This window comes from Pelecanus crispus, chromosome 3 (genome assembly GCF_030463565.1).
Source record: "Pelecanus crispus isolate bPelCri1 chromosome 3, bPelCri1.pri, whole genome shotgun sequence".
Lineage (NCBI taxonomy): Eukaryota > Metazoa > Chordata > Aves > Pelecaniformes > Pelecanidae > Pelecanus > Pelecanus crispus.
The window spans coordinates 1679394-1693207 of NC_134645.1; the positions used below are offsets into that span (position 1 = coordinate 1679394).

At 46.3% G+C, this 13814-nt stretch overlaps 1 protein-coding gene across 1 annotated transcript; it reads left to right on the top strand.

Moving 5' to 3' along the window:
• Positions 1-543: 543 nt before the first annotated feature.
• Positions 544-12637, top strand: CHAC2 (ChaC glutathione specific gamma-glutamylcyclotransferase 2). The gene is made up of 3 exons (XM_075708212.1): positions 544-678; positions 8856-8891; positions 12254-12637. The coding sequence occupies exons 1-3, from the start codon at positions 544-546 to the stop codon at positions 12635-12637; spliced, it is 555 nt and encodes a 184-aa protein (XP_075564327.1).
• The last annotated feature ends 1177 nt before the right edge of the window (positions 12638-13814 follow it).

Here is a 13814-nt window from a genome sequence, read left to right on the forward strand (position 1 = left end):
CAGAGGTTTTTGATTGGGTTGGGGTTTTTTTTTTGGGGGGGGGAGTACAGAATATATATATTGGGGGGGTGTTTGGGTATTTTGCAGAGGTTTTTGATTGGGTTGGGGGTTTTTTTGGAGGGGGGGAGTACAGAATATATATATTGGGGGGGTGTTTGGGTTTTTTGCAGAGGTTCTTGATTGGGCTGGGGGTTTTTTGGGGGGGGTTCGTTTGTTTGTGGGGTTTGGGGGGCCAGCTGCTGCCCTGCTGCTCCCCAGCAGCTCCCGGGCAGGCCCAGCCACCCGGGTCCGCGGCCCCTTTCCCTGGGCCAGCTGACCCCACTCCGAAGCCCACCCCCCCCGCACCAGCCGGGCTCGCCCGGCCACCTCGCCCAAGCCCAAACCCAAGCCCCAAGCCGGCCGCGGCAGGGCCAGGGGCCCCTCCGCAGCCAGCCCCGAGGGGCAGGCCCGCCGCGGCGGGAGGGCAGCCGCTCCCCGGGGCCGCCCCGCCGGCAGTGCGCAGGCCCGCGGCGGCCGGGCCGGGCCGGGGCCAGTCGGTCGGCCATGTGGGTGTTCGGCTACGGCTCCCTCATCTGGAAGGTGGATTTCCCCTACGAGGAGAAGATGGTGGGGCGCATCCTGGGCTACAGCCGCCGCTTCTGGCAGGGCAGCACCGACCACCGCGGCGTGCCGGGCAAGGTGAGGCGGGCGGGCCCGGCAGCGCGGCCCCTCACCGCGGCGGCGGGGCGGGCGGGCCTGGCCTCCCCCCGCGGGCACCTCCAGCCCCCCGGCCCCGCGGCCGGGCCGAACCGGCCTGCCCCCGGGCGCGGCCCGGGGCGGGGACTCTGCACAAGGCACCGGCGGCGGCCCTCAGCCCCCCCTCCCCGAGCCCCGGTGGCGGCCCTCAGCCCCCCCCGGAGCCCCGGTGGCCCTCAGCCGGGTACCCCTGAGCCGGGTACCCCTGAGCCCCTGAGCCGGGCCCCCCCGGAGCCCCGGTGGCCCTCAGCCAGGCCCCTCCGGAGCGCCCGAGCCGGATACCCTGGAGCCCCTGAGCTGGGCACCCCCGGAGCCCCGGTGGCCCTCAGCCGGGTACCCCTGAGCCGGGTACCCCTGAGCCGGGCCCCCCCGGAGCCCCGGTGGTCCTCAGCCGGGTACCCCTGAGCCGGGTACCCCTGAGCCGGGCCCCCCCGGAGCCCCGGTGGCCCTCAGCCGGGCACCCCTGAGCCGGGTACCCTGGAGCCCCTGAGCTGGGCACCCCCGGAGCCCCGGTGGTCCTCAGCTGGGTACCCCTGAGCCGGGTACCCCTGAGCCGGGCCCCCCCGGAGCCCCGGTGGTCCTCAGCTGGGTACCCCTGAGCCGGGTACCCCTGAGCCGGGCCCCCCAGAGCCCCGGTGGTCCTCAGCTGGGTACCCCTGAGCCGGATACCCTGGAGCCCCTGAGCCGGGCTCCCCCGGAGCCCCAGTGGTCCTCAGCCGGGTACCCCTGAGCCGGGTACCCTGGAGCCCCTGAGCTGGGCACCCCCGGAGCCCCGGTGGTCCTCAGCTGGGTACCCCTGAGCCGGGTACCCCTGAGCCGGGTACCCCTGAGCCGGGCCCCCCCGGAGCCCCGGTGGTCCTCAGCCGGGTACCCCTGAGCCGGGTACCCTGGAGCCCCTGAGCCGGGCTCCCCCGGAGCCCCAGTGGTCCTCAGCCGGGTACCCCTGAGCCAGGTACCCCTGAGCTGGGCCCCCCCGGAGCCCCAGTGGTCCTCAGCTGGGTACCCCTGAGCCGGGTACCCTGGAGCCCCTGAGCTGGGCACCCCTGGGGCCCCGGTGGCCCTCAGCAGGGTACCCCCGAGCCGGGCCCCCCCGGAGCCCCGGTGGCCCTCAGCCAGGCCCCTCCGGAGCGCCCGAGCCGGATACCCTGGAGCCCCTGAGCTGGGCACCCCCGGAGCCCCGGTGGTCCTCAGCTGGGTACCCCTGAGCCGGGTACCCTGGAGCCCCTGAGCCGGGCTCCCCCAGAGCCCCAGTGGTCCTCAGCCGGGTACCCCTGAGCCAGGTACCCCTGAGCTGGGCCCCCCCGGAGCCCCAGTGGTCCTCAGCCAGGTACCCCTGAGCCCCTGAGCCGGGTACCCCGAAGGCCCTGAGCCGGGCTCCTCCAGAGCCCCTGAGCCGGGTACCCTAGAGCCCCAGCGGCCCTCAGACAGGTAGCCCTGAGCTGGGCCCCTCCAGAGACCATCAGCTGGATACCCTGGAGCCCCTGAGCCGGAGCCCCCCAGAACCCCTGAGCCGGGTACCCCAGAGCCCTGGAGCCCCTGAGCCGGGTACCCCAGAGCTCCGGAGCCCCTGAGCCCTTGCAAGTGCCCTTTCTTTTTTCAACTTAACTTCAATAAGCCTTAACAGCACCCGCTGCTTGCTGATGCCAGTTATTCCAGTCCTCTCTCGCAAAGTACTGAGGCTGTGTTTCCACTTTGACTTCTAATTTATTTCATTGTGGCGAGAAGTATTTCCGACAGCGCGAGGATTCATTTCGTTCTGTACTATCACTTAAAAAAAAAAAAAAAAAAACCAACCAACAAAACCCAACCAGCCAACATAATGAACTTCAAAGAGGAGAAGAATGGTAACATAACCATCTCTCCATTTTGGTACCTCAAAAAAGAACTGATTCAGTTCCTATAGACATTCATCTAAATAAGGGAAAATACCTCTGTGTGGATAATCAGGCTTTGAAGAGAAAGTCTGGTTAATAAGTAAAGGCCAGAAGTGGTGATCTGAGTAACTGCCTCACCATTTTTCAGCTTTTTTGGCTTTCGAATGAAAACTCACAGAGGAGGAAATATTTACTGTTTGGAAAAGGGCAGGGGGAAGCCACCAAGTAAAAGAAACTAAAATTCCAGAAGGGAGCATGTGCAATTTCATGCTAACATATGTATTTTTCCAACCTAAACGCTTCTGTGATTCTATTTTTAAGCCACAGGAGCGAGAATAACAGAGGCTTGCTCTGCTTTGAAAGCCCGTACCACCCTCTCCACAGAAGAGCCATCACCCTTAGATAATTCTAAATAGCTCAACAAATGTTAAAGAAACAACAGGTTAGAGAAGCACCCAGCGCGTTAGGTGAATGACTTTGATGTGACTGTTCTTTACGCCTGCAGATGCTGCTCACAATTTAGCCATGAGAAATGCAAACGGATCATAAATGTACAGAAACTGATACTTGGATACAGCTCTCTTTGAATGCTGATTTTGTATCGTGAAAATATGTTTTCCTGTTTCCTAAAGCAGTCATCTAACCTGCACCCTGCTAACTCCACTCTTAAAACTGCAGTACGGCTTTAAAAGAACTCCTCCAGAAAAGGCATAAGGATTCTTTTTAAAAATAAACCACAGCACACTACGTGTAGCACGGAAGAAATTTTCATCTAGTTCTAAATAGCACTAGTTAGAACCTCAAACGCCATAAAATAACTTGCAGAGTACTTAAAGATAATACAAGCCTGCCCTTGCATTTAGTTTTTTGCAAAGCAAATCACCATGCTTCAGGTATTAGCACACGTTGGACATCTAGTATGTAAAAAAACCCCAAACATATTTACTGTAAAGAAGCAAATTATGTGCAAGCAGGCTTGGGCTCGGCAGGCATGTTTTTCAGGTTGGAGCAGTGCTGTGCAAATGCAGCTGTCCTGGTTCTGAACTCCAGCCCCAAACGCTTTGCCGCCTTGCTTTTAAGATCGAGTCGAAAGCCTCGCTGCGTCAGCCGGCTTACATGCTGTCATATGCACAATTCTGTCTCCAAACCCGCCGCCTCACCTGGCTGGAGAGACGCAGCGTGCCCTGCGGCTGGCTCAGGTCTGCTGACTGGACAGCTATCGTTCGCTTTCTCGGTGGGAAGGCTAATTTCTCGTCTACCGGTCATTCCTTTTCAAAGATGATGTTTGTATGAGCATTGGGAAGTTTCTGTTCTTCTCTTGAATTTGGATGAATTGAAAAGCACGTGCAAAGGTTGTTAGGCTGGGGCATAAAAGAGTGTGATCCCATCAGCCTCCCCTACTTAGGAAACCAGGCTTCAAAAAAAAAAAACCCATTTAAAAAACCTAATCAGTCAATAGAGAGTCTAACTCTTGGGGCTGCAGAAAGGAATAAAACCCACACCAGCCAGTTTTTCTTCCTTTTTGCAAGTATCCTTGGTGACCTCATTGCCGGGCTAGCTGAAATTCAGGGGAATGCTCAGAGTGACTGTTTTTGTGCAGATACTGAAAATCTTGCAAAATGGCCACGCCAGGTTACTACCCACCAGCATATACTTGGTTTCAAGAAGCTTAGACGTTTGTATTTCTGCCAAGGTCACACCCAGAACCATCACCTGCAGGCATACAGAGCCTTAAAACAACACCCACACAACCCCCCCCCCCCAAGCCCATGCTTTGTTCTGTTTCTATTTAGATGCTTGTTTGGACAGATTGAGGGCACAGGTGATTATTTATGTAAACTGGTTAATGCATTTTGTGGCTTATATAAACCACTTAGCATTAACAAAATACACTTTTTCTCAGCATCCACAAGTTAATGCCTTTTTGTATTCCTGCAGTCTATGAGTTGTTACTCCTACTTGCAAGGCAAAAAGGCTCCCTCAGCATACACTGAGAAAACACACAGCTGGGACCTCCCATTTCACCATGCCAAAGCTCTCTGCTATAAAATCTTTACAGTCCTTGACGTCAGAGATGAATTTCATCTCTTGTGGGTGAGCTACAAGTGCAACTGGGCCTTCAGTACTAACACATTTTAAGGAACAGCAATAAACCAGTAGCCAACAAGTTAAAAAAAACTTCCTGAAAACACTAGTTGCTCCAACATTCCATGGTCAGCACAACAAAAACATACAGAGCACTTTTACGTACAATGGCCGCAAGCTTTTAGTACGAAACTCAGTTGACCTTGTAATTGTACTTTGAACTGCTCAACTCGTACTGTAATAAGACAGTTAACTAGTTATAAAGTGCTGCTTAATCATGGGGCCGTATTTTATAGTTTACAGGATGTGAAATTGGAAAAAGTTTTGTTAGAATGGATTAAGAATGCAAAAACAGGAATAACCATTTCTTGAAAAATACTTACACATTAGCTGTACTTCAAAATAAGATTTTCAGAGGATTATTCCGAATAGTAAATTAAAGCAGCTTGAATTTTACCAGGCAATAACAATGTTCCCTGAAAAAAGTGCTACTGGCTTAGAAAGACCTGAATAAGTAACAAAAATGTTTTCATAAATGGTGTATTCAAATTTCTGAGTGCAGGCTTAAAAAAAGAAAAAAAAAAAAACAACCAGCATCAGAAATGCAAACCTGCATGATTCACATAAACCACCTCAAACATTAAAGTCTGGGGGGTTGGTTTTGCACGGAAGCGTAAATGCATTCGAGGGTTGAAGCCATTATTATCACAACATGGTTGGAACCGAACTAATCGCTTGCTGCTGCCAAAACAGTGAAGTTTGGCTGCTGCTTCTCCTTACAGTCCTCCTCCCTCCCAGCTTCAGACTGCTTGCTTTAGCCGTGCTCCTTGATCTGGCGCTGGCACTCGCCTGACCGCACGGCACACCGACGGGCCTGACGTTTGGGGAATCTCTGCTCTGGCTCTGCCAGAGACTGTCTTTGTTCCTAGCCCTCCAATGTGCTTAGAAAAAAAATCCGGGGAAACTTGATGACATGATTAATCTAGCTCCAGCTGTCCGCTGCCACTGTCCAAACAGTGTCCAAACAGAAAGCTCTTGAGTTTCTGCATGCATAGAATTACTGGGTCAACTTAAGGTTAAATCATTTTAAGATAATGAAGGACTTTTAGTTTGTTAAAGGTGAAATGGGGAAAAAAAGGAGGTCGGACTAGAGGATCTCCAGAGGTGCCTTCCCACATCTGCGGTTCCCTGATTTACTGTGGCAGTTTTTCCCCGTCGGATGGCTGCCGGCGAGGGAGCTATAGGGAAGAGGATGGATAGATAGGCTCCTGTTATGCCATCGTGAGCCGCAGGAAAAGGAAGCAGAAAAGGCTATGCTTTGTTTAAATAAACTTGTGCTTTTAAGGAAAGCCATTTTAAATTATTACATTCCTACTTACTAGCAAACTTACGCCTCCCTTTCTGAAAAAAAATTAAGAGCAATCAAGCTAAAATTATTTCTAAGGTCATATTTCCTTTTATTCCATCTTACTTTCATATCCAGATGCAAAAATTAATCGATTCCTCTATTGGTAAATATTTAGTAATTTTAGTAGCTGAGCAGTTTATGGTACCACTGAAAACAATCCTAACAGCGGAAGCTCTTATTTCAGTTTACCCCGCTATTTCATAGCACACATCAGCTAGTCCTCAGACTGTCCCGAGGAGCTTTATCTCCACGCAGGTAGACAAAGTCCCCACGCCAGGAGAACGCCATAGCCTCTAGCGCAGACTCTGCACCACACTAATGCTATCTTCCCTTTTTTACTGAACCTGGAACGGTAAAACCTAGAAGAATCTCCCGTCACATGCGCTCTAAGACAGGAGCATGTTTGGGAGCTCTCATGTACAGCACAGCTGAGGCCTTGAAGCGAAGTATGATGCTACGAGCTGAAACAACGTGTATTTAATTTTCCGCAATGGCTTCCCTTCTGATTCAGAGGGGCGATGGCCCTTCGCACTACAGATGCCTTGGAAAACTCCCGCGTGGCCACAGGCCACGCTGCTGCTCCGGCGTGACCCCATGCAGGGTTGCCTTTGGCAGCCTTCCTGGCAGTAGGCTGCGCAGAACTGACACAAATCCCCTCAAAGACATCCGATTTAGGAGATCATTCAGGTTTGCCCTTGCCAGTACTTGGGCAGGAGAAAAATGGGTTTGGTTTCTATTATACAGCCGGTCATTTATAGGTGTGTTATTTTCTTCACTTAGCTAGCAGAGGTAATACCCATGGTTTCTTAATGGTGTTTGGTTTCGGTAGTTCCATGGAAGACAAGGACTCTGCAAACCAATACACTAAATATCCTGTCCTTCCCTAGTCAAACAGATCGTTCTTTCATCACACAACCAACCTGAAGATTAAGTACTCTTCAGAACTTCACTTTCATTCAGTATTTAGGCTTCAGATACAGCCATTCCTGGTAATAAAGTTTTTTCCCACCACAGAATGTGTCTTCAGTCCGTAATTTACAAAATCTTAGTGACCAGTATTGAGTACCCAAGTCAGGGAAGTATTAATGGTTGTGGAAAAAACTTCGCAAAAGGAACACCTAAGTTATCTTGATTAATCATGGGTACAGACCTGTGTCCTCAAAGTACTCAAATAGCAATCATTTAGTATTCATTTAGTTTTGTTGCCTTATTTTATCAATCAGATCAGGAATAGATGGCTGATGCTGGGAAAGAACGGGCATAAAAATGAAAAAACGCACACCTCGGAGCTTATAAATAAACAGCCTTTAAGGTTATAAAAGATCTGACACTGAATAAATAGTATCTACAGTTGATGGTATCTAGAAAGCGCTCTGCAAAAACTAGATTTCACATGTGGCTTGTTACCAAAAGAACGTGTGGCTTGCCAATGACTGGGTGCAGGAGAAAACCCTGCAGCGTTACTGTGTGAGAGACACAAACAAGTACAGGCTTACCGAACAGAAAAGCACGGACATGTCAGTGGAACCATTAGTGACGAGTCATAAAAGGACTGAAATGTAGTAGCCCAAGACCGAAAGTTAGCTAAGACTAAACGAAAGGCATGCATCCAAGTACGTCAAGTTCAGATTATCTTTGTAACTCCTACGAGAATTAATTCCTATCCTACACTAAAATTGAACGAATGCTAGTACCTCTGCTTTCCCTTACCTCTAATCAGACACACCTGTACACCAATTTGATGCCAAAATTAGCGATTTTAAACTACAGATGTCCATAGGGTTTTATGGTTTAAAATTTTATTCTCCAGGTTATACAACAAATTTCAACAATTTTCTTTTCAGTATTTACAAACTGGCTTCGTACTCTTCCTGCAAGAAGTAACTCACTGGAAAAATAAGCCATTACCGAGGTATCCTCCATCTGCCCAGTAAGGGAGAGTGAGCTGGGAGGGGGAAAAGAAGGGGAAAAACATCTTTTGCACAATAAACTTCTTTTTTCAACTTTGAATAACATGGTGCTAACACAGTACTCACTAAAAACTACTAGCAGATTTCTTTGCTCTGTGTTTTCAAAAACATCTAATTAGCTAGGAGCTTCTAAACCTAGGAGTTGCCACGTGTGATCGTGTGTAATTAACATTTGCTAAAATCCAGTTAGTGCAAACCAAGCCAGAAGTGGTAATATCTTGCTTAGTTCTACGCAAACTAGATTTCTGCATTGCGTTATTTTCCATGCCTGCGTATAAGCTTTTTGAATACAAGTGAGAAGGTTCACCTCATTGTCACTCCGGAGATTAAAAAAATTGCATAGTGCTTGTGGAGAAACAACATGACCGAGGAAGGTGCACTCCTCAAGGATAGTTTTACATTAATGAATTACTGTCACCATTTTAAACAGGAATAGAATTCAGTCTGGACAACACAGAGAAAGCAAGGACATTCAAAACCTTCCTGTTTATGACTGCCCTTAATTTAACTTCGATGTTGCAAGCACTTTCCACTCAGAATTTAACCTTTTGTTTATCACAGTTTACCTAATACAGATCAAAAGCTATTCTCGGAAAATATTTATACTGGATCTCAAAGAAATAGACTTTATTGAGGCTGTCCTGGATTAGTTCTCTGACCCTTTAATTACTTTGCATTGTTTTTGTTTTTTTCTTTCTTGTTTTGCTCTGGGTTTGCTCATGATTTATGGTAAAAGCCTCTAACTGAACCGTGATTTCTTTTTTTCTTTTTTTTAAATTTTAGCCTGGAAGAGTTGTGACTCTGGTTGAAGATCCTGAGGTATAGTACTCCTGTTCTGTCTCTGTAGTGTGCAGAATGTCCTGTTGCATTCCCAGCCTGTGTAGTAAGTCTCTATTCATAATTTTTGCTTCTCTTCAAGCAAATTAAGTTATCTTTAGTGCAATGAAAAGGTCTCTCAAAATTTCCTGGAGTTACACCAATGACTCTTGATTGTTTCAAATAAACCGATCAATCTAAACTAAGATACTGGAAGTAGTTTGGGTCTGTTATTGCCGAAGATATATTTTAAAGTATTTTTCTGGAATAGTCACTTCACCTATCCAGTTATAAGATGCAGAATTTTACTTTCAGCACATGTGTAGTGTAGACCCCAGACATCGTGTCAGAACTGCAATCTTGCCCTCCCAAAATAAAAACTGAAACAAATCAAGATTACATTGCAGTGATAGAAAGGGAGATACCCTTGCTTTATTTTTTGCTACACAGATAAAATGCTTAAGGAATAAAATGCCACAACCGTGCTTTTGGTTTCTATGTAATATTGTGAAATTAGCTCCTGTTTAGAGAAAACAGTCATGGGCCCGAGTCTACCATTCTCACTTATCTTCTGACCTTTTCCCTAAGTCTCAGTGCAGTGGAAGCGTTTGCAAGGGGAGTGCCTGGGCTGGGGAGGGAGGGAGATGAAACAAGGCCTAGGCTTACAGTCACGTAAGCTGCAGGAAAATCAAGACTTTTTCTGCTTATAGAAGTACTTAGACTTACATTTTACCCATTTCTAATTCGTTTTGATAGTAAAGAAGCTATCTTAGAGCTACCCACAATTTTTTCTAGGGATCTTGCCCACTAGAGCGCTCTCGGTTGGACTGCTCACCAGCTAGGACAAAAGCACTGAGCCAGGCTGGGGAAAGCCCGGGGCGGCTATTGCGGGATACACCTTGGATGCGATCGCTTCCCGCTCCCTGCTGATCCCCCGGGCCCCCCACACCCAGCAGCGCGCTCTGTTCTGGCACCTTGCTGGGAATGGCTGCGGTGTCCGTCCAGCTTCACACCCTCCAGGAGAGGGAATCCCTGCAGGCAGTAGTGCCTCCGGAGGGGCGGGAGGGAAGAAAGGATGGCATGGAAGCAGAGGGAGAGCAAAGCCGCACGACACAAGGCCGTAAGACGCGGAGGATGGGCATTTTGGTAGTAGTGAGTTTTTATTTACAGTTGCTTATCTATACAGTTATGATATTGCTGTCTTGCCGATCTATTTCCCTGAAATAGCAGCCAGAGAGAGGTAAGTTTAGCAGTAATCAAAAACTTACGCTGTTTTTTGAAGTTAGCAAAACCAGCAAAATGCAATGCACTGTCTCTCACTGTGATTTTCTGTACCTTTCTAGTACGGGGTTTTTTTTCACATTACTGTACTGCTGGGTAACATTATGTTACACAGATGCCTATAGAGACAAAGAATGCTTATGTTTGTTGTCACTCAGTTTGTCTTGTTAAGCAAACTTATTCATTACCATAGAAACTTTTTTCCCCTTAGCAAACCAGTTTTGTTTGGTTGGGTTGTTTTCCCTTTTCTCCAGAATTTGGTGTGGCCAGATAATCACAGTTTACACATAAACATCAAATGGTATGACAAGTCATTTGCTTTAGCTTCAGTTACTCATTCTGCCCTTTAAAAAGGTAATCTTATTTTGAAGATATCTTAGCAGACTACAGCAATTATTCCCCTGCACGCAGACACCAAATACAGTGGTGACAACAGCAGCAGTGCTTTTGCTGGCAATGCCAGCTCTCGGCTCTGTGCTAGCCCGCACGTCCTTTTTCACCAGCGATATGCGTAGCGCAGCTTGGAAACATCTAGTTCAGAGAGTTATTTTAACTTGCTCCGTCTGAATTTCTTTGCCAGTTAAGAGGAAACCACAGAACATCATGGTCCTTGTCTGATTTCTGAATTATAATTTTCCATCATCTGAAATAGGAAACCTCTACACTGAAAACTAAATGAATTAAGTAGTGGTAACACTTAAAGTGTCTGCTTTAAATCCCTATCTCTGCCACACCCATATATATTTTCCTATCAACACCAAAGTAGGTCTGAGTGGCAGATTTAAGCCAAGAGAGTAACAGGCAGAGAAGAGGCTGTTTTTTAAAACTGACACGTTTCCTGCAGACTGGAGTGAACCTGCATCCCAGATGGCTGGGGGAAAGCAAGGAACCCATTTCTGTACTCGTTAGTGCTGTTCCTGGCCACAGCACATCAAATGCTGTAACCATCTACAAAGGATGCAATAGAAAATGACTCCTGATTTTTTTAATAAAATGCCTTTGACCAGCGCGTAGTCTGACTGCAAAATTCAATGCTCATGAATTAACCCCACCACTCCACCATCATCTGAGATCATGACTGAATACTAAGATCCAGTTTTAGGGGGAAAAACCCACAACGTTGATTGCTTTGTCACTGCTTTGTAGCACCGATATGTATACCTACTTAGCTGCAGGAAGAATCGGCATTTGATGTTGCCAGCAGACACAACAGACTACCATTTGTTTTAAAACTGCACTCATAAGAAACAATATGTAGCCCTTAGCGGATAACTGATCATTATCATTTTTCTGTGCTACTTCAAAACAAAAACCTATGCAAATCAACCCCAACACAGATCTCACCGATTTGTTTATATAAACCTTGGTAAGGGAGTATAACTAATTCACACCACAGTTAAATACTTTTCCAGATGTTATCTGTGAAGAGGATGAAGAAATATTCAGGTTCTCAAAGACAGTAATGAAAATTATCCTAACTGTTTGCTGAGGTGCTAGATACGCCACGTTTATTTATGCAAAATGAAGGCTCCTCTCTCAGCTTTTTCTTCTCCGATTCAGTTTCAGTGCAGTAACGTTACCCCACTCATCCCTCCAAGTACACGTAACAGATGTGACACCCAGGTCCTTAGAAATGTGACTACAACTAAACAGAAAAAGGACCAGATCAAAATTACTTTGAATTTGGCACCATTTAAAATTTTAATTTTCAGACACAAATTTTACGAGGTCGGGAAGATACTTTGTATCCTTTTTGCCAGCGCCGTAGTAGTCGCCCATGCCAAGGCTATTTACTACTTCAAACTTAACTGCAACAAGAAATTGTTTTGCAAGAAAGGCCTCAGCATTAGCAAGAAAGTGGATGATCAATCTGCATAATTACCGTTTTGACTGAAGATTTCCTAAAGAAAACAACCCTTTTAATTTGGGACTCCTTCTACAAACAGTGTGAGAAATAGCTATAAACAGATTGAAAATTGAAGACATTTTTAAGAGAGTTTTGCCTAAATGCAATGGAAATACATTAATTTGTGAGTATCTTTATGAGTGCTGCTTGGATTTTCTTTTCTTATGTCCTTCCACAGGGGTGTGTATGGGGTGTTGCTTACAGATTGCCGGCTGGACAAGAATGTGAAGTAAAGGCATACCTGGACTTCAGAGAGAAAGGAGGCTACAGGACCACAACTGTCATCTTCTATCCAAAAGACTCGTCCGTAAAACCGTTTGATGTGCTGTTGTACATTGGAACTTGTGACAACCCTAACTACCTTGGGCCGGCACCTCTAGAAGAAATCGCTGAACAGATTTTTAATGCCGTTGGTCCTAGCGGAAGGAACACGGAATACCTGTTTGAACTTGCTAATTCTATCAGAAATCTCGTACCGGAAGATGCAGATGAGCATCTCTTTTCCTTAGAGAAACTAGTAAAGGAACGCCTGGAAAAGCATCAAAACCTAAACTGTCTATAAAATAACTTCTTACTTTTAGCGGTCTTGCCTCACCTTCAGAGGAACGGTTTCGTTGCACAGTGGCTATATGACTTGGAGGCATGTTTCTCTGTACTACGCTATCTTATTTATTTTAATATTGCATTCAAAGTAGTAGTTGGTCATTAAAACATACTGTTAGAAAAATCATTCTTTCAGGAGTCTATAGAAAGGGGAGCAGGGGAAGCGTTTTACATTTAAATTTGGTATATTGGGTTTTTATCCAAAGACTACATCTTTATGAAAGTCTCAAGAGAACCACTTAAGCTTCTCTTTTTGTTTGAAGATTTATTTTTTATTATTATTTCAGGTTTAAAAGAAATCTTTAGAATATTTTTAACATCAAAATCTGCATTCAGATACAACTCCCACTGATTTAAGTGATAGTTCTTTCTGATTCAGGACCACAGGCATGGACCTCAGTGCGGCTAAAGAGATAAACGTTAAGCAGTTGTTGTAAATTGCATAGTAAATGCATAGAGGAGCATTTATATCATCAACGTTCAACTTCCCTGAAATTAAGTTATTCCACTGAATTAGTCATCTTTCCCTTTATATATTAGTTCTTAAATGCAGAGGATAAACCATGTCATTGTCAAGGAAATAATTCTTTCCCTTGGCTCATTAGGTCAAGCCCCTGAAAACCACAGCACAGCGTACTTTGACACAAACAAGCCATAACGTATCAGTGCCTCATTTTATTTTTTAAGATTAATATAAAGAATAAAGCCAAAATGTTAAAATTAACTAAGAGTATGACTTGAAGTCACAATGCAGCAAGAATGTTCAGAAACTCTCATCTTTGTTATTTGCCTTTAGATGATGTTATAACCCCATCTCTTAAAAAAAATCAGGATAGATTTTAAGCCAGTAATTTTCAACCACTGTTTCAGGGATTCACGGACAAAAGGTAGTTAAGAAGGGAACCCTCTTTTCAGTAGCCTTACATGTGTTGTATGGACATCCAAAGAGGGTTGGAAAGCCACCGGTTTAGGCTAGTAGGCTTACTTCATGCAAAACATAAGCAAATGGAGTTTCCGTCCCAACAAGGACTTGTCTTGCTTCTCAAAAATTTAAGTTATTTTTGTTAACTTTTAACAAAGTATATTTTTGTACATGAATGTAGGAAAGGTCCTATTTCAAACACCATGTAATGTCA

Coding starts and splice junctions, on each gene's coding strand:
- CHAC2 (XM_075708212.1), top strand. CDS start 544: ATGTGGGTGTTCGGCTACGGCTCCCTCATCTGGAAGGTGGATTTCCCC. Junction 679..8,855: donor ACCGCGGCGTGCCGGGCAAG/GTGAGGCGGGCG, acceptor TTTAAATTTTAG/CCTGGAAGAGTTGTGACTCT. Junction 8,892..12,253: donor CTCTGGTTGAAGATCCTGAG/GTATAGTACTCC, acceptor GTCCTTCCACAG/GGGTGTGTATGGGGTGTTGC.